The sequence below is a fragment of the Lissotriton vulgaris genome, chromosome 1_2 (assembly GCF_964263255.1).
Source record: "Lissotriton vulgaris chromosome 1_2, aLisVul1.2, whole genome shotgun sequence".
Classification (NCBI taxonomy): Eukaryota; Metazoa; Chordata; class Amphibia; order Caudata; family Salamandridae; genus Lissotriton; species Lissotriton vulgaris.
Genome location: NC_141686.1, coordinates 285,628,144 through 285,651,929, shown reverse-complemented (window position 1 = coordinate 285,651,929; position 23,786 = coordinate 285,628,144). Strand labels below are relative to the sequence as shown.

General features: G+C 48.3%; 1 protein-coding gene across 1 annotated transcript in view; it reads left to right on the top strand.

Annotated features, from left to right (window-relative positions):
• Positions 1 to 22,260, top strand: part of TMEM134 (transmembrane protein 134) — an 87,950-nt gene extending 65,690 nt beyond the window's left edge. Inside the window, exon 7 of the mRNA XM_086953249.1 lies at positions 21,602 to 22,260. Coding sequence (XP_086809375.1) covers positions 21,602 to 21,684 — 83 coding nt within the window. The 3' untranslated portion in view covers positions 21,685 to 22,260. The remainder of the gene's footprint in view (positions 1 to 21,601) is intronic.
• Positions 22,261 to 23,786: the final 1,526 nt, after the last annotated feature.

Below are 23,786 nucleotides of genomic sequence, written 5' to 3'. Positions count from 1 at the left end.
TTGACTGGACACCAACCTTGCAACAATTGCAGTGTCTGCCATCTGACCACTCCTTCCAAAACCCTCAATCTCGAAGATGGCAAAGTATGGACGCAACGGCAGTTCACCAATTGCAATTCTGCTAACCTGGTGTACTTAATAACGTGTCATTGTGGCCTAAGATACGTCGGGATGACGACCAGAAAAGTAAGGACAAGAATGACCGAACACAGGAGCACCATGAGGTGCGGCAAAAATATCAGCAAACTAACAGAACATTTTCTGTCACACAACCATACCCCTAACGATTTCATGTGGACAGTCATCGAAAAATTCGACAATTGCGATGAAAGAACCCTTCACACCAAGGAACAACGGTGGATTTACCGCCTTTCCACCCACTTGATTGGACTTAACGATTCCATACCATGGAATTCACTGAATTGCTGAGTCCTGTTTTCGTCTGGACTCGTGGCCCTGTCCCTCTGTGCTGTGCTATTTTTTCTAAATAAACAATCACACACTTCTGCGCATGCGTAGTCCATGAGCACTTGACACTGTTCTTTCCACATGCGCAGCTACACCCCTTGCTCCACCCCTCTGCAGGCACCGCCCTTCCTGAACGAGTATAAATACCAGAGTGCTCTTGATCTCAACTCACTCGGGAACCCGCAGCAGGACTACAGGTTCATGGAGCACGGAGGCCGGTAATCTCGTAAGTACTGAGACCCAACCTTCACGTCGAAGTAGGTAAGCCTCCTTCTTTCCCAACAGATTCTAACCCCTGCCTCCCTATAAACTTTTAGGGTCCGCTCTTCCCTGCCTGGTGACCTTTGAGGCTTTAACAGCAAATAGCATGTGTGAGGAAACAGAATTACCCTTTCTCACTCATTGACTATCTCCCGCTGTTTAGTCCACCACTTTCACTTCGCTTAAGAAACGCCCTTTATTTTCACTGCCGCCATACATTTTCATGGCCACGTTATACTCCCGCCGATAGAGGTCGTTCACTCACCTTTAACTTGCCGGCAGGACGTTGTGTTTTTTGGTAATTAATATTTACCTGACTTTACCATGTACGTCTGTCTTCGTCCTTTATGTTTTATGTACAGTAAAGCGGAGGGAACCCCCCTCCACACACGTATAGCACCTTAGCGTGTGCGACACATTTTTAAACACTTCACTTAATATTAATTTTTTCACCCACACTCTCATTGGTCCTGAGGAAAGCCAGTTTTATAACAAGAAAAGGCCTGGCTGAAACATGTCGACCACATAGGACGCGGGAGTTCATAACCCGCTCCATCGCGTCCGCTTGCCTTTTTATACGCTAGCGTGGGCCCAGCTATTAAAGTTCTGTATACCCTCGGGCACTGGGACCTACAGCATAGCTTTTAAATCACTTTCTTATACACCCCCTCACAGCACACTCAGAGAAGTATACCAGCTCCTCAGTAATCTGGAGTCGAAGCACACCCGGGACGCATTCGGCGTTACTGTGGTGGGCCCGATGATGAAGCATGCCACCGACTAGGTCGGTGGGTGAGGGCTTAACAACCAAACCAAATGGTTTGCCGTCATACGTACTGAGTCTCCATTGGTAAAACACAACCTAGCTAGTCCTTTTTTGATATTTACATATTAAATTGGGGATTCGGACTGGCTTATCTAGTCCTCTCTCTCCGTTTTGATTTGCTGATACTTGGCAGCGCACAGCTGCGAGAGATACATTAACACCTTAACACCATGGCGCAAAACTTTGGCCTAACCTACACGGAGGATGACATCAGTGAAATCCTCTCAGACCCGTCACTCCAGGCAGATTTCTCTACAGCTTCTACCGTAGCACAGACTTCAGATTGGGACGCTCTCACTGAGAAAAAACGGAACAGGATTCGCACGATCCTACATGGCATCGTCCTCGCTCAATACCTACGAACCAATACAGCACCAAGGGGCTTGCTAGTTACCAACGCCCCCAGGATCTTCCTGGATGATGTCACCTTCAGGAAGGACTGGGCCCAAATAGCGTGGCACTGTACCAGAGATTGGCTTTGGTCACGGGACGTCAATTACGTGCGATCCGGATAGTAATTGACGTCCCGTGACCAAAGCCTACAAATAAACGTGAGCGCCTTGGAACAGTGATACAAATTGGACCAATCGCCAGAACCTGTTCATTGCAGCACTGCTGTATGCATAAGAGGGTCATCAATTGTATATATTATCACTTCGTCCTGATGATGGTCTTGTGAACGATCAAGATAAGACCGAAACGTCGACTAGCCTAGTCCAATTCTGCATAGTTTGTTTTATATCAACTTTTGATTTTCTCCTGATTGATAGTGGAAATCAATTCAACATTGTGTCCCAGCAGTCTGGACTATATTCTTGGATATGTTATAGGAAAAGCAACCGATACCTTAAATATCCAAAGTATATCTATGTATGTACCCTGTCCTATGTTAATGTTAATTTTTTGTACAGAAATATTCTTTGTCTTGAATTTAAAATAATAACTTCTCAGACAAACAAATTATCCTGGTTTCATGTTTTATTACTCATTTACTGTACCTATGATGTTAGTGTGGTAACATCTTGTGTTTCTTATTGCTAGAACTTTTTCATTTTTAATTCAACTGAACAGCCACTGATTGAATTCAGGTTTTGGTACTTTGATTGCCCCTAAACAAGTCCTAACCAGTGCTGAAACTTCATATAAACAAAACCCCTTGCTGGCCACTTTATATTACATTAAACTCTGCCCGAGCCTGCAAGGGTATATTGGGTTACTCACCTTCTTATACACCAACCAAAGAGCAGCACTGGCATGCGGTATTGGTAAGCGAAAAATATCTGTTTATTTTGTCGGGTGTTAAATAAGCACGGTGAAGTATTGTTGCGGTTCAGAAGGAGGGACACACACAGCGGGACTTGGTAAATGGGGTTTTATTTTTATAAACTTTTTTTCTTCCTTTGAGTCTGTCTTTCACGTGCTAAAGTGGCCGGGTCCAAAGTATCCGCAAGGGCACGAAAACGGTGAGGACTGGTCCGCCTTCTTTCTTCTTCGGGGTGTTCCAGGCTTTTGTCTCGGGCCGGGTCCCAACGCCACATGCGGGGAGAGAAAGAAAGGCTTTTAGACTCAACTCTGCAAACATGCTACAACCCTTAGGACCCGTCGGGAAGTGAGGACACCAGTGCCATTTGCCTCCACCACGCCTCTGACTCTGCTCCCCATGGTTCCTGATACGACGAAAGAGAGGAGTGGTCACTGGAGTGGTCATTGTTAACAGACCACCAATTAGTGTCGGTCCCTGCCACCCCACTACAAGTATATAGAATTGAATGACCTTAACCCTTTCGCTGCTAATGACAGAACTGTTCCGTCATGAGCATCGGTCGAGCTGTGCTCATGACGGAACCGTTCCGTCATGACCACACCCATTTGCATGGGGACCCAGCACAGGAGGAAAATATCCATCGCAAGGATGAGGTTAAAGCGAGGGTTGCGTGGGACATTAGTCGGGCCAGCCAGCATCATTGCCCATTCCTTGTCGGTCCAGTCTCTCCCTCTATCCGTCGCCCACTTTTCTCTCAGTGGCAGGGTAGATTGTTGTGTGTGGGTCAGGAGGGCCTGCGCTAGCCAGTGTACTACGTGGGAGCCGTTGCCCATGACATGCAGATATTGCATGAAGTGGTGCATTGGTGGTTCATCCGATATGTCGCCCCGGGCTGTCGTCAGTGTGTGTAATAGTGACGCGTGTAATAGGAATTGTCCAGCCGGTAGGCCCGTGTCCCTGACAAGGTCCGCAAAGGGTAGCAGGGCACCTTCCGCATATAGGTCTCCCAGTGTCTCTACACCTGCCTGCGAAGCGCTGTCTAGCGTTGCTTCCGTCAACACTCCAGGGGGAGTACCGGAGCGTATGGTGTCATCACTCGTGTGAGTCTCAGGCAGCGTAGAAAGTATCTGCTTGCCACCACTAAGTGCAGTTGGGCAGAACGGGGGGCCAGAGTCAGCGGGTGAAACAGTGAGCGCGCTTGTGTTTGGGTCCAGACGGTATCGTCCGTGGCAGCGTCGTCCAGATTCTTACCACACAACCAGCTTGATACCCATTGCAGCTGCGCTGCCAGGTAGTACAGCTCCATGTTGGGGACCGTCATACCTCCCGACTCAGTAGGCATGTACAGTTTCGCTAGCGCTACGCGGGGTCGGCCTGTATTCCAAATAAGACCACGGGTCATGGCTTCTAGTTCGCGAAATATCTGAGTAGGGACGTAAGTCGGGATATTGGCAAAATAATATAATAGTCGCGGTAGGACAATCATTTTTATCAGTGCCACACTGCTGGGCACATTCAAGGGCAGAGTTCTCCAAAAGGCCACTTGTGCGCGGATGGAGGTGATCGCTCTCGTCAAGTTTCCATCTAGTATATCTGTGGGGTTCCGGTATATGTGGATCCCCAGATATCTAAACATGGTGGGGTACCACTGCAGCTTCTCCCCTCCAAGTCGGACATCGCACTCAGGCGTGTCCGGGCCAAAGGGGTAGGCTCCTGACTTAGACGTAAAATGTAAATGTAAATTGATACTTGTATAGCACACTACTCACCCGCAAGGGTCTCAAGGCGCTTGTATGAATACAGCTGTGGAACCCGTCCTGGCTTTCCCTGTGAGGCGTCCACTCCTGGGCACCCCCAGGGTGAAGGCCAGGCATCCTTAGCGTTGTGAGGGCCGTTGTGGAGATTAAGCAAGCTATTGCCCAGAGTTGCAGAGTGGGACTCTATGATTAGAATAGGCACCGAGGCGAGAATTATCAGGTCCGTGGAATTTTGAGCCCAAGACCCGCCGAGACAGGGAATTGAACCCTGGTTCCAGGCTAGACCTCTGACATGGCTTCGAAGGTCTGGAAGATACCAGTGAGAGCTCTTGGGATATTGGTCAGATCTCGAACGTAGAGAAGTAGGTCGTCTGCATAAAGCGAGATCGCATGGACACCGTCCGCCATCGGTATACCCCACTCGTCTCCCTGTGTCCGTAAGATTGTGGCCAGAGGTTCCATCGCTAGGGAAAATATTAGGGGTGACAGGGGGCAAACCTGTCTGGTGCCTCTCTGCACTCGGATGGCATCAGACAGCAATTTGCCAGTGCGTACTCGGACCGTGGGTCTTTGGTATAATAGGTCCACCATGTCTCCATAACCGTCTCTAAGATCGTATTTCTCCATCACCGCCTTAAGATACGGCCATTCTACTGAGTCAAACGCCTTCTCAAGGTCCAGTACTAGGCATCCTGCTCTCGGCCAGCGTCTAGTGGCATATTCCTGTATTCGGAACAGTCTGCGGATGTTATGAAAGGTATGGCGTGTTGGAACAAAGCCATTTTGGCCATTGTGTACCAGAGTCGGGACCAGTGGGGCCAGGCGCTGGGCTAAGACGGAGGCAAGTATCTTATAATCTGTATTTAGGAGGGCCAAGGGGCGATAGGAGCCCATGCGGGTACTGTCCCTGCCAGGTTTGAGTATGGAAATGAGGTTGGCCTCATTGAGTGTGGGGGGGAAAGATGAATCTTCCCTAGCTGCGGAAAATATTTTCAAGAGCTCAGGTATGGGGACCTCCGAACCGGCTTTATGGAATTCCGCTGGTAGCCCATCTAGGCCGGGGGATCAGCCGTTGGATAGGTTGAAGATGGCCGTGCGGAGTTCCTTGGACGTTAGCGACGCACCGAGGTCGTCTTGCTGCGCAGCAGTCAGGCGTGGCATGGGTAAAGCAGTGAGATACTCCGCTATGTCAGTTGGTGGGACTTGGATGCGGGAGCCATACAAGGCTTGATAGTGTTTTGTGAAAGCTTCATGGATGTGGCGCTGTGTGTAGAGTAACCCCTCCTCTTCTGTGTGAATCGCCGACACCGGGGCTGCGCGGTCTTCCTGCGCAATCAGCCAGGCCAGTAATTTGCCTGGTTTATCGCCGAGGTGATGCGTGCAAAAATTTAAGTTGCGAAGGCGTTCTAAGAGGCATGTGTGTTCCGTTTGCGCTTCTGTCAGTGGGTCATTAGTGCTGCCAATCGCGTCTTGTTCCCGTTGGAGTAGGTCGGCTTCCAGCCGAGTTAAGTCCCTGTAATGGCTGGATTTTCTGTTTAGATGGGATCAGCCCCCAGGGGCCCCTGTGACCCAGCCAAAACATACTCACCTTCCCTCCTCAGATCGTATTCACAATGAATAGATATACAGATATATATACAGGTCGCACCTAAGGATGGGGAATGACAATATATGTATGTACGGATTTTCTACAATATCTTATTCACATCAGTTGGTCTCGCGGCCACCCCGACCCAGACCGTTCTACCCTAGGGCAGATCTGACACACAATCCGGTGTGTCTACACATGGACCTGCAGAACCCAATGCTCCCTTTTCCAAACTGTTCGCAATCCGGCGAAACTACGCGCCAGTATCCTCCCTGGCGTTCTCACTTATTCAAGCCACAATCCAGTGGGTATCCACGTTGGTCTCCCCCCCAACGTTCTCACTAACGCCGCATATCAACGACGACCACATTCCTATGAACAATTATTGGGATAATATCTCAGCGATCTACTCGGGATAAAACTACAATAATAACTTTGAATATAGTTCCAGATTGTATAGTGTACTCCCTGCTCTTGGCATCAAAGGTCCACTCACTCCCTCTTTATTCAATCACCATTTACCTGATCGGGATTTCTCATCCGTTCACTTAAACAGCTTTCGACTAGGAATGTAGTTTACCGAGATTGAACATGAACACCAGATACACAGTAATTCTATATGAATTAGGGTATTTATTAACAATAGACACAAATCACATTACTATGCAACATAACTTCTGCAAGAAAAAGGTAAAGATTAGAGTGCACATTCTAGTTAAGTTAGACAGAGATCACCTTATTAGTGGGAAGTCTGGACTCGGCAGTCATCTAGGTTCCCTTCTCGTCTCTGTATCCTGGCTCGCCTTGCAGTCACCCTCAGCCGTCACAAGTACACGTCTGCACCGCTAGGCTCAACCTCGTCTGCTTCCCCTCAGGACACCGGAACCTTGCTGATTATTAGCTACCGTCTCTCTCTCTCTGTATCAGTGCGCTCCGCGCTACTTCTCGTTCAGTCTTTCTCAGAGAGTTTCGGTCTTAAATCTTTCTCCGACTTCAAAGATGGCGACTTGTCCACCATGAAAATGAGTAATGGCAGAGATGCTAACGGCTAGATGCCGCCTACGGACTAACTGACAAACTGACTAACACCTTCGCTAATATCAAAGCCCGTTCCTTCATGGAAATTCACGGCCAGTAACCTGCCGCCCACCAAATTCTTGTACCTCCCCGTACCAAGGACACTTTCCCAGCCGGCCGGCCTGAAGTTGTGTCTTCGGAGTGGAGAAAAATACATTCCTTCGATAAGGGTCAGCCTGAACCGGTTCTCTCCAAGCGAACAACAGCTTGAAACTAAAACATTACACTTCACCTAGAAAGCCTTCTCGAGCTACCAGGCAGAAAGCAAAATGGAGTCTGTCTCGTTTAAGGCCTACGGAGCCCACAATATGCATAGCTCCATGGAAAATAGCCTAGCATGTTAGCAAATGAGCAAATCATGACTAATACTTATATATCTATCCCCTAACTTAAATTCATAAGCCTTACCTTAAGGAAAATGGTACGAAAATGCCCTAATATATGTAAGACAGGGTCCCTGTCTATCGGCCTAATCCCTATACTATGGGGGTGATAGGCTGGAGTCACTCTCCATCATTCTCCTTCTCCAAAGAGCTAGCAAAAAGGCAGCCATTACATTACACCCCTTGACTCCAGTCTATTAACCACAAACTAAATGGAACTAACATCGGTAGAAGAATAATATGAAACAAAACTAACTGATCTACGACCCTTGCTAAGTCTAAAAAATTGCAGCAGGGAAGGGATGCACTGAATAAAGCAACAAATAGCTATTAGGACACAAATAGCGACAATAATCCCCCCTAAAATCTGTCGTAAGGAATGCATGTCAGGGAGCCAATTAAAAAGCCAGTCAAAGAAACCCTGATCAATATGTTCTCTAATTTCTGCAGTCAAGTCGTGGAGTTTGTCAATGTGGGATTGGATAGCTTTAGAATGGTCAGACAAATTAAAACAGCATAGACCTTCAAAATCAGAACATTCATGTCCATGTTTCAACAAGAGATAATCAATAGCGGCCCTGTTCTGCAAAATAGCTCTACGTTCACCTTGGGCGTCTAATAAGAGATCAGATAAAACAGTAGATGTTTGGTTAATGGACTTAACCATCCAGCAGGCCATTTTGCCGATAGTTTTGGCATTATAAACGGCCAATGCAGGCACTCCAATAATAGAAAAAGCTAAACCAAGGTACTCTGATCTAGAATAGAGATGAACAGAGGAATCACAATCTTCATGCAATGACATCGAATCACGTACAATACGGGAATGTGAAGTAGGATGTGAGGAAAACATTAGCAAACTTAATCTAGTGATGGCACATGGGCCACCAGAAATATTCGCAGGAATATAGGGCCAAGATGAATTCCCACAGGAAAAGAGCCATCCAGCTGGCAATAGCATTGAACGATAATGGCTAGTGGCTACTAATAAACGTTTACATGTCATATTATTTTTAACTGAAAGACATGAATTAGGAAGTCTCTTCGAACATAACAAACGTTGATGAGTTGAAAAAGTAGTAGCGGCTTGGAGCTTCAGCCGCAAGCACTCAGTAATAGCTTTAGGGTCACAAGTCATGATGAAGCAAAGGTCTCCAGGGGTAATATTAAAAGTAGTGATTCGGGAATGAATAGGGACATCGAGGTCTGGAAGAGTAGTACATGAGGGACAAAATTCATGTGCCGCGAAATCACCCAGAATAACATTAGGTCGGGCATTAGATATATTAAAAATATGGCGAAGAGTTTCGGTGGATGCAGGGACAGCAACCAAACAGGTCGCTAAAATGTCAGTGACAGACTTCATGGGGGTAAGGCAAAAATGCGGAGAGTTCGTCACCCGCCTTGCGAGTGTAATCCAAAAGTTCGAAGACTTCTCCCACGCGGACCGCGGGGCTCTTATTATCCCATCAACCGGCGTCGGTGGATCCTCTCCTCTCCCGGCGTAGCAAGCCAAAAGGAGTCCAACGCCGACACATCCTGCAGCAGCAATCCAAAGAATGATCTGAAAGAATACAAATACAGGCCTTAATCATTCTCGTAAGTAACATTTATCAGCTGGGACAGCTTCCCAGCCATCTTTCCCTGGCTTCATCACCAAAACGGTGTTGTCATGACCGGTCACAATAATATCAGCCTGTTCAGGAGGATTTTTAGGCGATTGCACCCATATTTTAGCTCCAGGAAGATCAGACGATCCGAAGCCTTTTTGTCCTCGCACAGTTAGCAACGTTGGGGCAGGGCCTTTTTTGATCTCACCACTGAAGACAGGCATAATCAATAATTGAGCAACACGGTCAGACTTTTTGATGAACAAATCCGTCTCACTGCTATTAAGCAGGAGAACCTTAATCTCTCCCTGGTAATCACTGTCAATTACTCCTCCGAGTACTTGTACACCTTTCAGGGCCAGGCCAGATCTAGGGGCAATTAATCCAAAACTACCGGCAGGTATACAGACACCAATGCCAGTTTCAACAATGATTCGATCTTTTCCTGGAAATTTTGCATCATTTAAAGCATGCAGGTCAAGGCCTGCGGAACCTGGGGTTGCTCTACATGGAGCCAAAGCACCGGGGGTAATTTCCCAATACATTACAGTATTTGATATAGAATTTGGTTTCGCGTCAACATGTGGAGGAAACAAACGCATCAAAGGAGATTCAGCATGTAACAAAGGACGATTATTTGAAATTAACAAAGCTTGAAGTAGGACATCTCTCCACTGGCTGTACCGGTCATCAGTCAACTTACGCAACTGTTCTTTCAACAAGCCATTCATTCTCTCAATCAGTCCTGAAGCTTGTGGGTAATATGGAATATGAAACACCCAATCAATATTATTTTCCGTACAGAATTCCTGCACCAATCTTCCACGAAAGTGGGATGCATTATCTGATTGAATCTGGAATGGGACACCATAGTACAGAATAATTAGCTCCAGGGTTTTAATTGTATTCACTTGGGTAGCATTCTTGCAAGGGAAAGCGACCAAAAGGCCACTATAAGTATCAACCACTGTGCAAATATATTGACAATTTCTGCTCATAGGGAGCGGACCAATGTAATCAATCTGCCAAATTTGGGCGGGCAATTTACCTCGATGTAAGTGGCCTCGAACAATCTGAGGCACCTCTTTTTTCCTAGAATGCTGGCAAATGGGACAATGTAGAATGACATCTTTTATTAAAGAAAAGGGAATATGAATTCCTCTATCGGCAGCCCACCTGCTAGTGGCTTTCTCTCCAAAATGTCCTGCTTTCTGATGGGCCCACTTCGCCAATCCCGCCAAATCAGAATCTTGCATGTCAACCACTGCCTCAGAAATTTTAGACTGTTCATCTGCAATATTATGAAAAAATTTGTCAAGGGAGTCAATTGGAGTATGAGCATCCACGTGAAAGATTGTTACAGTACTCTGCGGGAGCAATTCCCAAATTTCTTGCCACAGCTCTTTGCCCCATAACTCTTTTGAATGCAATTCCCAATTATGAGAATGCCATGTTGGCAACCACACCGCTAGTCCATTTGCAGTGGACCAGGAATCAGTGAAAATATGACATGTACCAGGTAGTTCCTGTTTTAAAACTTGGTAAACTGCATAGAGTTCAGCATATTGACTACTCTTACCGTCTCCAGTTGTGCTTAACAATTTCTGTGTAATCGGATTATAAGAGACAGCTTTCCAATGTCTTTTGTCACCAATGAACTTCGCAGAACCATCCGTAAACCACACATGTTTTCTATCCTCCGCGGACAGATCATCAAATGATTTACCCCACTTCACGGGAGACTCCTGCACTACGGGAACCGAACACTCACTTTCAGCCTCATTGGAGGGCGCCTGCGCCACTCGCTCATGTAAAACCGCCACACCTTTCGGACCCACACGTGCCCTGTCCTGAATGTACCATTTCCATTTAATCACACTAGCCTCCTGAGCATGTCCAATTCGATGGGACTTTGGTGAACTCAAAACCCACTGCATAATGGGAATTTCAGGCCTTAAAATCACAGCATGGCCTAGGGTCAATTGCTCGGTATCCACCAGAGCCCAATAGCAAGCAAGCAGCTGTTTTTCAAAAGGTGAGTAACGCTCACCAGCCTCAGGTAACTTTTTGGTCCAAAAACCTAATGGCACTTTTTGTCTGCCCTGCTTTTGCCACAAACTCCAATTGGCATACAGGCCTTCCACGGACACATTCAAATCCACATCACCTTCACTCACGGGCCACAAATCCAAAGCATACTGAATAGCTTCTTTAGCCAGATTGAAAGCAGTCTGTTGAGGTTCACCCCATTCAAACGCATTCTTTTTACGAGTGACTCGATACAGTGGAGCCAAGATTTGACTCAAATGGGGAATATGCTGACGCCAAAATCCAAACAAACCAATAAAGCATTGAGCTTCTTTCCTGTTTCTGGGAATAGCAAAATCAAGTATTTTTCGTTTAACCTGTGGAATCACCTCTCTGTGACCCTCATGCCAATTAATTCCTAAAAATTTCACAGCTTGGGATGGAGTTTGTAATTTGTCAGGATTGATTTCCCAGCCTTTCGCTCGCAAACAGTCAATGATTTGATCTAAATGGGACTGCACCTGGTCCTGCGTTTCACCTTGAATCAAAATGTCGTCAATATAATGACAAACCTGAACTTGTGGATTCGTGGGCACTTCAGACAAATGTTCCGCCACCAGCCGGTGACAGATTGTAGGACTATGTACATAGCCTTGAGGAAGACTCCGGAACGTCATTTGACGTCCATTCCATGTGAAACTGAATTGTTCCTGACATTCGGGGGCAATCGGAATTGAAAAGAACGCATTAGCAATATCAATAGAAGCATACCACGTACCAGGATGCTTTTGAATTCTCTGAATCAGTGTGACAATGTCAGGCACAGCAACAGTCAATTTAGGTGTATTTTTATTTAATTCTCGATAATCAACAGTCATGCGCCAAGAGTTGTCACTTTTGCGCACGGGCCAAACGGGATTATTCCAAGCAGATGTGACCGGAGTAATGACTCCTGCGTCAACCAAATCCTGAATCGTAGCGGTAATTTCTTCATGACCACCTGGGATGCGATATTGCTTTTGAGAAATCACTTTCGTTGCTAAAGGTATTTTAATAGGTGGCATGCGTAAACGGCCAACCCGTACGGGTCTGGTCGAAATGTACTGTCGTGTACCAAATTGATAGTACCCATCATCCAAATGCAAAGTCATACCTTTCAAAATGTCAATTCCAATAATGTATTCCAAAAGTGGCACAACCAACACAGAGTATTCTCTACGAGGAATTCTACCAATTTTAATTTCGAGTGCAGTTTGAACCGCGGGTGTCTCTTTACCACCCAGACCAGTAATCGTAAAAGATTGTCCATGAAATTTTCTCGACTTACCATGAATTAAAGTGGCCTCCGCCCCAGTATCAACCAACGCTCGGGCCCTTTGGATATTACGATGTTTCCAAAAAATCTCAATATCTACATAGGGTCTGTAATCTCTGTGGGCCCACTTGCGTACCGGAGCTTGACCTATTTCCTAGTCATTTTTCCTGCGTTCTGTCAACCAAGACAAATAAGGGTAAATGTTCTCAGTTTTCTTTGGTATTAGAATGTCTTGTTCATATCCGTCTCCAGTACGAAACGGATTAGTGTCAGGTTCATAAAGTTGTGAGTTACGGTCAGAGAGTCTGTTACGATCCTCCCTCTTTCTTACGTCAGAGGAATAACTCCTTGCATCTCGTCGTCTGCTAGAAACACGATCATCTCTTCCCCTCTCGCGATCATCCTCTCTCCCCCTCCCATCATTACGACGAGGGGATCCATCACGTTCATAGCGCCGATCATCACGGCGATCAGAATTCACACGTCGTCTCTCATCACCACTGTCATCCGAACCACGATCATACTCATTCTTTCGCACACGACGGGCACCCTCCTTTCGATCCAAACCACGCTTACGAAACATGTCCCATAAGCGATTATTAGGCTCGCCATCAATGTCTTCCCTTTTGACACCATCAGCAATGAGAGCAAGAAACATGTCACGTCTAGAGAACTTATAGTCCCCACCAGTACGACCCTCAGGTCGAGATTGTCTTTCAGGTTTAAACCATTCACCCAGCTCACCAAGCTGACGAACAGACTCAAGCACAACAGACAAAGGATTGCCAGTTTGGTTAATCAATAATGTCATCATGACCTGCTTGTAAGCAACAGGAGAAGAACGGATAATGCGATTACGCACAGAAGATGTTAAAAGACCATCCAATAACTTGTCAGCAGTACTAAGGAAGATAGACGTTTTCATGACTTCCTCTTTTAAACGTTGCGACGCATCGCGCAGAGTGTACCACGGTTTCTCATCAGTAGGCCAATCCGATTCAGTTGGATATTTATGATTACAGCCGTCAGACGCAAGCTGGAGCAAAGAAATTTGACCAGCACCATTATAATTCCGAAAATGATCCTGAATCGTAGAATCAGAACTCAAAGAGCAAAATCGTAAGCAATCAACAGCATCGAGCATAATACCGGCAGCGCCAAGCTCATAAAGGCGCACCATCCAGGTAAGCAAGGCCTCACCAGGCCGTTGTCGAAATCGTTGTAAAATGTCACTAACCTCCTGCTGAGTAAAGTCTTCAATACAATCAAGAGCTATACCACCCGGGTTACCAGGGGCCTGTTGTAACTTCCGTCGAAAAATCGGGTGAGCAGAAACTGCGGGAAGAGCTTCCGAGGAAGCCCGCATCTTAGATTTAACAGCACAATCAGGGCAAGCTACGTCATCCACACGGGAAGAACGAGCACGGTCACAATCAGGACTTAAATCAGTACATGAAGCAGATTTACAATCACGTCCGGAGCGAGAAGACTCGCGCTTGTCACCCTCCTCTGCCGAGGAGTCAGAAGTATGAGAATCCCAGATATTACCGTCCCACTCATCGGGGTTCCAATCCATTCCAGCTTTTGCTACAACCATACGCACTTTGCGTGAAGACACACGTCCACGACGATGTTTATACTTATATCGTGCAATACGGACCGCAGCCCTTTCGGCAATGGTCTGATATGTTTCAAGTTTGTCGGCAAGCAATCTATTTTGACAACGCAACAAAGTATGCGCATTTTGCAACTCAACACACTGACCTTCCATGTCCTTAAACTGTTTCTGTAGCTGAACTAACCTCTCTTGCAATATCCTGTATGCATTAAGAACAATCCAGCCCCTGCGTCCTAAAATAGGAAGCTCATCACCCTTCACTACTGGCGCTTTCTGCAAGCACGACACAACATCGGCAGGCTCCGCCTGCTCCAAGCATGAAGACCAATTTTCACTCAAACCAGTAGAATCGGCCCACTCACGGGCCAAAGCCTCGTAGGGAGTACATTCCCAGCCGGGAATCTGAATTGGTAATTTGAAAACCGACGATGATTTTTTTCGCAAACATAATGACACACAAAAAAAAAAATTATATACACAATATTAAACAAAATTTTATACGTACAAGCCGAGCGCAAACCAACAAGATTAAAACCACACAATGCACACAGGCTTCGTAAACAGTTCGTGACGCCAGATGTAATGGCTGGATTTTCTGTTTAGATGGGATCAGCCCCCAGGGGCCCCTGTGACCCAGCCAAAACGTACTCACCTTCCCTCCTCAGATCGTATTCACAATGAATAGATATACAGATATATATACAGGTCGCACCTAAGGATGGGGAATGACAATATATGTATGTACGGATTTTCTACAATATCTTATTCACATCAGTTGGTCTTGCGGCCACCCCGACCCAGACCGTTCTACCCTAGGGCAGATCTGACACACAATCCGGTGTGTCTACACATGGGCCTGCAGAACCCAATGCTCCCTTTTCCAAACTGTTCGCAATCCGGCGAAACTACGCGCCAGTATCCTCCCTGGCGTTCTCACTTATTCAAGCCACAATCCAGTGGGTATCCACGTTGGTCTCCCCCCCAACGTTCTCACTAACGCCGCATATCAACGACAACCACATTCCTATGAACAATTATTGGGATAATATCTCAGCGATCTACTCGGGATAAAACTACAATAATAACTTTGAATATAGTTCCAGATTGTATAGTGTACTCCCTGCTCTTGGCATCAAAGGTCCACTCACTCCCTCTTTATTCAATCACCATTTACCTGATCGGGATTTCTCATCCGTTCACTTAAACAGCTTTCGACTAGGAATGTAGTTTACCGAGATTGAACATGAACACCAGATACACAGTAATTCTATATGAATTAGGGTATTTATTAACAATAGACACAAATCACATTACTATGCAACATAACTTCTGCAAGAAAAAGGTAAAGATTAGAGTGCACATTCTAGTTAAGTTAGACAGAGATCACCTTATTAGTGGGAAGTCTGGACTCGGCAGTCATCTAGGTTCCCTTCTCGTCTCTGTATCCTGGCTCGCCTTGCAGTCACCCTCAGCCGTCACAAGTACACGTCTGCACCGCTAGGCTCAACCTCGTCTGCTTCCCCTCAGGACACCGGAACCTTGCTGATTATTAGCTACCGTCTCTCTCTCTCTGTATCAGTGCGCTCCGCGCTACTTCTCGTTCAGTCTTTCTCAGAGAGTTTCGGTCTTAAATCTTTCTCCGACTTCAAAGATGGCGACTTGTCCACCATGAAAATGAGTAATGGCAGAGATGCTAACGGCTAGATGCCGCCTACGGACTAACTGACAAACTGACTAACACCTTCGCTAATATCAAAGCCCGTTCCTTCATGGAAATTCACGGCCAGTAACCTGCCGCCCACCAAATTCTTGTACCTCCCCGTACCAAGGACACTTTCCCAGCCGGCCGGCCTGAAGTTGTGTCTTCGGAGTGGAGAAAAATACATTCCTTCGATAAGGGTCAGCCTGAACCGGTTCTCTCCAAGCGAACAACAGCTTGAAACTAAAACATTACACTTCACCTAGAAAGCCTTCTCGAGCTACCAGGCAGAAAGCAAAATGGAGTCTGTCTCGTTTAAGGCCTACGGGGCCCACAATATGCATAGCTCCATGGAAAATAGCCTAGCATGTTAGCAAATGAGCAAATCATGACTAATACTTATATATCTATCCCCTAACTTAAATTCATAAGCCTTACTTTAAGGAAAATGGTACGAAAATGCCCTAATATATGTAAGACAGGGTCCCTGTCTATCGGCCTAATCCCTATACTATGGGGGTGATAGGCTGGAGTCACTCTCCATCATTCTCCTTCTCCAAAGAGCTAGCAAAAAGGCAGCCATTACAGTCCCCCTCTAGCTGCCTCTGCATGTGTCGCTGCGTGCCCAAGCAGTGTCCCCTAATCACAACTTTGAAGGCGTCCCATTCGATCTGGGGAGAGGATGCTGTGTCCGAATTATCTTCAAAGTACAGTGCTGTTTGCGCCATGACGGAATCTCGGAAGGCCCCGTCTAGCAAGAGGGCCGGTTGTACCGCCATGTGGGGATAGGTGGGTGTGGGCGCTCCCAAGCTATGGCCAGGACACGTGGATTATGATACGAGTGTGTGCGACTCATGTATCGTGGGTCAGTGACGAGGGGGAGGAGGTCAGCGGATATCATGTACCTGTCTAAGCGCACATGCAGATTATGCGCACCCGAGTAATAGGAATAGATGCGTGTGTTGGGGTTATGTGTCTGCCACGCGTCGTGCAAATCCCCTTGTGTGGCCCAGCTTACCAGTGCTTTCATTTCGCCGTGTGCCGGCGTGCCTGCGTGTGGTGGGAAAGAGCGGTCCAGTGTTGCATCTAAAATGTAGTTATAGTCTCCTCCCAGAATCCATGAAACACCGTGCCACGTCGCCAGTGTCGCTGACAGTTGGGTGAAGAAGCTGCCCTGATCTGTGTTTGGAGAGTATAGGGAGGCCAGCACCACCATCTGTCCATCCAATCTGCCCTGGACCACCACATATCTACCATTGGGGTCTATATAAGTGTTAGAGGCCGCCCAGGGGGTCCCAGGTCGGATCCAAAGGAGGGTCCCGCGGGCAAAGGAGGAGTACTCCATTGCATACAACTGCCCATGCCATCTGCGATGTAATGCTCGCACTTCTGCTTTGTTCAGGTGTGTTTCTTGCAAGAGCGCAATGTGTATCTTGTGGCGTTTCAAATATGAATATATCTGATACCGTCGTGACGGTGTATGCATGCCCCTGACGTTCAGGTACACATCTGAATCTCAGTCATGGTCGTCGTCTAATTGTGTCCCAGTTCCAGCCCGCGTGTCCAGCCCCCCGCACGTGGCCCCCCCCCCAGGCCTCCCCCCCCCTGCCCCACCCCAATACAGAGCTGCAGTTGTGATAGGAGATGACTCATACAGACGCTGGGGAATGAAGGAAGAGAGAACACAGAGTTCCAAGGAAGGGTAAAACAGTAGTAAATGCCAAATGGTCGGTCATCTAACATGTCGCCGTCCAAACCTTCGAGTGAGTTGAGTAAACTATACAATTCTAGGGGGTGTAAAGCAGTGGGTACCAATAGTGATACAACAGTATTGTTCTCGAAAAAAGGGGGGGGTAACTTCCCACCCCGGGCCGTGGAAAGTATGCCACAGCCGACAGGTATCGCCGGGTATCAGCCCACCCGGTGCAAAGGGAGAATGTCTGTCTGTTGCAAAAGTTAGTGGGAAGGTTCCTGCGGGGGCACATGCCTCTGGCAGAGTCCGGCTATGTGCCGCCACGGGATGTGCAACCACATCGAGGAGAGGAGCATCTCAATGTCACATGACAAGTGTGTGTAGTATCTGCAAGAAGTTACTCACTGCATCTCGTCATCTCCATTGTCCGCAGAGCAAGGGGGCCTTGCCCTCGTCCATCATTGCCGAGCCTCATGCACTCCAAGGCGGGTCAGAATAGTGCTGACAAGGTAGCCGCTGCTGTGTGTCGAGGTGGGAAGTCTTGGGGGTGCTCTTCAGACAAGTAGGTCTGCCGTCTGTGGCGTGACGTCGGGGAGGTCGGCGGATTGTTGAGAGTCTGGTAGTCCGTAGATGGCTTCGTCGTCACTAGGGAACACTCGTGGGCTTGCTTTTGGTGCAGAGGAAGGCGCCGGAGAGCCACTGATTTACGTGACTCTGCGCAGTGCGTCCTGTTGCTCCTGCAAAATCAGGTCCGTCGGTGGGGAGCAGGTTGCCATCTCCTGTGAGTGGTGAGGCGTGGGCGATTTGTTCCGGCGACGTCGTCTCGATCCTCTTGAGAGCGACATCATGGCAGTGCCCTTTGCTTTCCGGGGCGCCTCCTCCACCCCGCCGTCCAGCCAGGCTTCAACCTCCTCAGGGTTGGTGAAGAAGTGTGTTTTGTCCTGCGTCACCACTCGCAAGGAGCGAGTATTTGAGACCCATCTGTCGCAGCCTTCGCTTCGCCCCAAGGAAGGAATGTCTCTGTCTCTGCACCTGGACAGTGTAGTCACGGAAAAACATCACCGTGGCGTTGTCAATCCGGATGTCGCTGAGTTTCCTTGATTCGCGCAGGATTGTGTCACGATCCCTGTAGTTGAGGACGCGAAGGATCAGCGGTCTGGGGTTAGAGCCTGGGGGGAGGGGCCTCGTGGGCACACGGTGCGCGCGTTCCACCACAAAATATGGCGATAGCGCGCCCTCCGGCAGGAGGCCTCTCAGCTAGTCCTCCACATGTCCTGATGTCCTGTGGGGTCGGTCCCTTCCCATTTCTCCGGTATGCCGGCCAATCTAATGTTGTTTCTTCGTGCCCGTCCTTCCGCGTCCTCCGCTCGTTCTTCCAGGCATTCCACCCTGTTGAGGAGGTCACGTACATGCTTGTCCGTCTGACTCACCCGGGGCTCCAAATCGGCCACTGTCCCCTCCAATGTTGTGGTGCGGTCTTGCAGTTTCTTGTGGTCAACCCTGAGATGGGTCAGGTCTATCGCCACGCTGTCTATCTTCGTTTCTAGGGAGGTACGAGTTTGTTGGAGGGATTCCTCCAGGCGTTCCATTACAGCTACCACATTGTCCAGTTTTGACGTCACGTGATCAGAATCCATCTTGGGCGGTGACTTGACTTGTTTCCCCCTCAAGGATGTGCTGCCTGTTCCAATGCATGTCTTTACTCCCCCAGACATGAGCAAGGATACGTGGAAGCCTCCTCTATGCTCAATGGGGGCAGTTCTAGTGGGTAGGTTGCAGCAGCTACGTAGGTGCAGGTGAGGCGTCAAGGTGTCAGTCCCCAGGAGATAGGCTAAGCTGCACCCGCAATAGCGGTGTGGGGGAAGGCTGGTCGTCAAGGTTTCAGCCCTCGGGTGATGGGCGGTGTTAATCCCAGTCTCGCTAGAATCTTCAGCGAGGCGTTTTGTCAGTCCCGCCCCGCAGGCATCATGGCTTGTGTCCGCTCAGGTAAGCGCAGGTTGGCAAGGCAGGCGGGAGGGTTGCGCGGCAGGTGTAGCAGCACGGTCAGTTAGTATCGCGGCATATGGCGCAGTTCGCCCTGCGCAGCTTACTGCGTTTCCTCATGGTAGCATGTTCCCAGGTGGAGGTACGCCTCCCAACCGCTGACCGTGTCGTCCCGACCTCCCTCATGGTCTGTGGTTACTTCCAGCCAGCGGGGATGCTGGGGGAGTCTCAACAGGCAGTGTTGCCGCGCCGGATAACAGCAAGAGAGGCTCCAGCTACCGGCAGTCGTCTCCCAGCAGCCCGTCTCCCGCGAGCCCAGGCTCCTTACCCTGTAGGGTCTATCCTCGTGGGTGGCATCCAGCGAGTTTGGTTCTCCACTTGCGGCCTCCCATGGCCCCCATCCGCCATCGGGGTCAGCCACGTGGGTGTGTAGCTCAGGGGCGATCAGGGCCTCTCTCCCCGGTGGGGGTCTCGCGGACGTCCGAGGATCGGTGCACCGCTCTCCGGTGTCTCCGTCGGGGCGATGCCACAGCTCAGCTCGTCTGATGCCTCCGCAGGCGCAGCCCCGCCGAGGCGCCGCGCGGCGCCACCGTGTCCGTCGTGCACAGTCGCCTCACCAATCCCGCAGCTCCGTAGGTGTCCGCGAGTCCGTGCAGGGGGGTTGCTGCGGTGGGTCCAGCGTAGGGGCGGGGGGGGTCGCCTAGCTCTCGCCTGCACTCTGCTGGTGTCTCTGTGGGGCGATGGGCAGGCCGCGCCACGGGGCTTGCCGCTCCCGCTGAAGCCCCGGTCTCGCGTAGGCGGGCGCGCCGGGCCGGTCTCTCCCAGCGCGGCTACTGTCTCTTCGCCTCCACCGGTGCGGGTCTGGACATGCAAACAGCCTCAGATTCGGCTGATGTGTGGGTGGGGGTTAATCCCAGGTCCGCTCTCAGCTGTGGCTTTATCAGGATGCAGGAAACGGAGAAACGGCCCAGAGAAGGGGAGCCCTGATCGGAGCTCTACCCTTCCACGTCCGTCGCCATTGCGCGCCAAGCCACGCCCCCAGGCGTGCAATGATCATACCGTTGTTTACTCATTGTGTATGCATCTGTGTGAGGGCAGTATATCTGGGACTGGGTTGGATATCTCATCAGAGGGAAGTGGGAATAGAGTTGTTCCCCACAGGGCTGGAAACCGTCTGGGGGAAGGTGAGATTAAGGACTTGAGTGGTGTTTGTGAGCAGGAGTCTTTCCAGGACTATGAGGGAGGGTCACATTGGTGGAGCAGGCGGCATAGTTGTTCCTGTGTCTCTTGAACGGTAGTACATCTAGGAGAAGGCTGGGCCCCAGTTCATGAGCTTGATAGGGTTACATTGCTGCAACATCCATTGGGCACGGTAGTAATCTACTCACAACATTGGGAAGGAATTCACTAGACACAGGATACCTTTTGATCTGTGATTAGGCATGGTTGTAACTCATTCATGGTGAAACCATTGGGCGTGGCTGTACTCCATTGAGGATGTTGCCATTGGGTAGGACGGGTGTCCATTTACTACACCATCAGTAGAGACCAGCCCTGCCCAATGACTACACCTTCAGTGGAGACCAGCCCTGCCCAATGGCTACACCTTCAGTGGAGACCAGCCCTGCCCAATGGCTACACCTTCAGTGGAGACCAGCCCTGCCCAATGGCTACACTATTAAAAGAGCCAAGATATGCCCAAAGGCAATATCGCAGATGGAGTCTAGTCCAGCCATTGACTACACCCCATAAATGATGTTGATTCTGGGCAGGGCTGGTCTCCATGGATGGTGGAGTCATTGGTCAGGGCTGCTCTCTATTAATGGTGTTGTCACTGGCAGGGCTGGTTTCTGTTGATGGTGTAGTCCTTAGGGGGGGATTGTCTCCATCGATGGCACAGCCATTGGGCAGGAATCGACTCAGTTGCACAGGTCGCCAGGAGACAGGCTGGATTCCATTGGCAGAGTAGTCGTTTGGGAGACCTTTACTCCTTTAATGGTTGCCTCAACCCTGTCTCCTTTCTCTCTACAGTGTACCACGTAATCTTCATCTACTGCGCAGTGCGTGGTCGGAAGGGTTTCCAGTTCTTCTACCTGCCATACTTTGAGAAGTGATCTCCAGTGACCTCACATGATGAAGATTGCTCTACTTCCATCAATCGCCAGGCCAGGATCACCTCCTACATTGCCATTGGACCAACAGGAGCCTAAAAAGCCGAGAGCGGTCTCCCACCACTTTAGAATCCTGGCCTGCACAAATCTGTGTGGGGGGGGTCTCTCTTCTCACTGTGTTCAATCATACCCCTATGGACTAGCCCACTCCATCTTGCAGTTACTCAGTGTGCCCTTGAGGGATTAAGGGAGCATGCTGCAGTCACTCCAGAGCCACTTTTGGAGGTATTGTGCCAGTATTGCTGATACAAACATGACATAAGTCGTGAGCTGTACTGGTGTTTTTGAGGACTCTTGCAGAAGTGCTTTACCTCAGACTGTGAATTTACCTGTGAATCTCTTGCCCTTCTTGCCTTTACAGCACTACGAGAAAGAAACTGTGCCAAGATCTCTGCCTGTGAACAGAGACTTGTAAATTACTTTAAAACACTGACCCGGGCTGATGAATGTTTTACCGTCTTGTATTGTCTGTATGTTTGTCATGTTTTTACGCCCGGAAATAAATTTGCTGACCCGAAATGATTGTTGAAAAGTTAAATGTGTGTTTTGTAACTTGCGAGAAGTGCTCTCGCCCTTTAGGAGGAAAGCTGCCATTTCTGGTATATCCGTTAGACTTTATAAGAATTTTCAGTAAAAACAAACTTTGGTATTTCCTTTGCAGCGTCATAAAGCAGGAAATGTTGTAAACAACGAGGAGAGATTAGAGGAATTTCTCCTGAGAGAGGTAAATTGAATGTCCTCCTTAAATATATGTTAACCACTAAACATTCCGTCCACCTGTATGTGATGTACCTTCTGAGTATTCATTTGTGTGTGGAAACCAGTCCTGATTGTTGTTGAAACATGTCGATCAGTGAGACATGCAGGGCTGATATACAGACTAACTTTTTGGGTAGGGGGCTATGAATACAATTCTTACCACTGAGTAGCCTACCCAGACACAATTTTATCTAGTTATGGTTTTCTTCTCCATGAATCAATTTCTCATGTCCAACATATTTACCCCCTCACCACACTGTGTATTTACCTTCCTGGACAACTTAGCTCAACTCAGGATGTGTCCCAGTGCTTGATGGGATACCTGATGATGAAGCATGCAAAACTACGTGGTTGAAGAATCATCAGCACAAGAGTACAATCATCCCTGATTACTCGTGAGGTAGTGGCTTACACATCACATATCAGTGAATGTGATCATTTGTGCTTAAAAAAAAAGTACAAAGCACCTGTGAATGAGAAACCTCTTTAAGTTTATTTTACATTTAAATTTTAGATTCAAATGAAACAATTACGGTATTTAAATTCAAGCTATCATTCCTGATAGACATACGTAGACCTTAGTTTTGGAAAATTGTTGTGAGAATTACAGGGACACGAATGAAGAGATATAACTGCATCCCACTCCCAGCAGTTTCGACACTTAAAATAAGGAAGGTTGAATGGAAAAGGGAGTCGGTCATGGGCATGTGTCCTATGGACTCCAGAACAAAGAGAGGGATATTAGAAAAGTTTTCATTGCTGTCAGAGAGACTCTGCACCCTTTGATCCAGAGGAGGTCTACTCTAGTCAAATATATGGGCAAGCAAGAGTAACTAAGCTCAGTGCAGTTTGGACTCTGCAGGAAGGTGGACACAACACAGGACCCAGGATGGGGTGTATCTATGTAGGATCTCACTCCGGGAGGAGATAAACTGATTAGCTTCGAGGACCATGGTTAGATGTGTTTAAGTTGGGAAGAGGCCTCTAGCCCATGGCCCCTTTGTCCACATGTTTTTTAGAATGATTAGGAATGTGGAAGTGTGTATTGTATGATGTATATATGGAGAAGCAGATACAAGCGACGCCCCACAGCATTGCCGCAGCACTTAAACTTAATGAAACCTGGTGTGTGAGAACCGAGGCTCGTCAAGTCTGAAGACCCACGAGTATTGGACAATCTCCCACGGGTATGCCTTTTGGATTCACGTTGATTTGATCTATTATTTAAGTGGTAGGAATGAAGGATACTAAGTTATTGTAAGCAGGAGAAACACTGAGGTATGTTC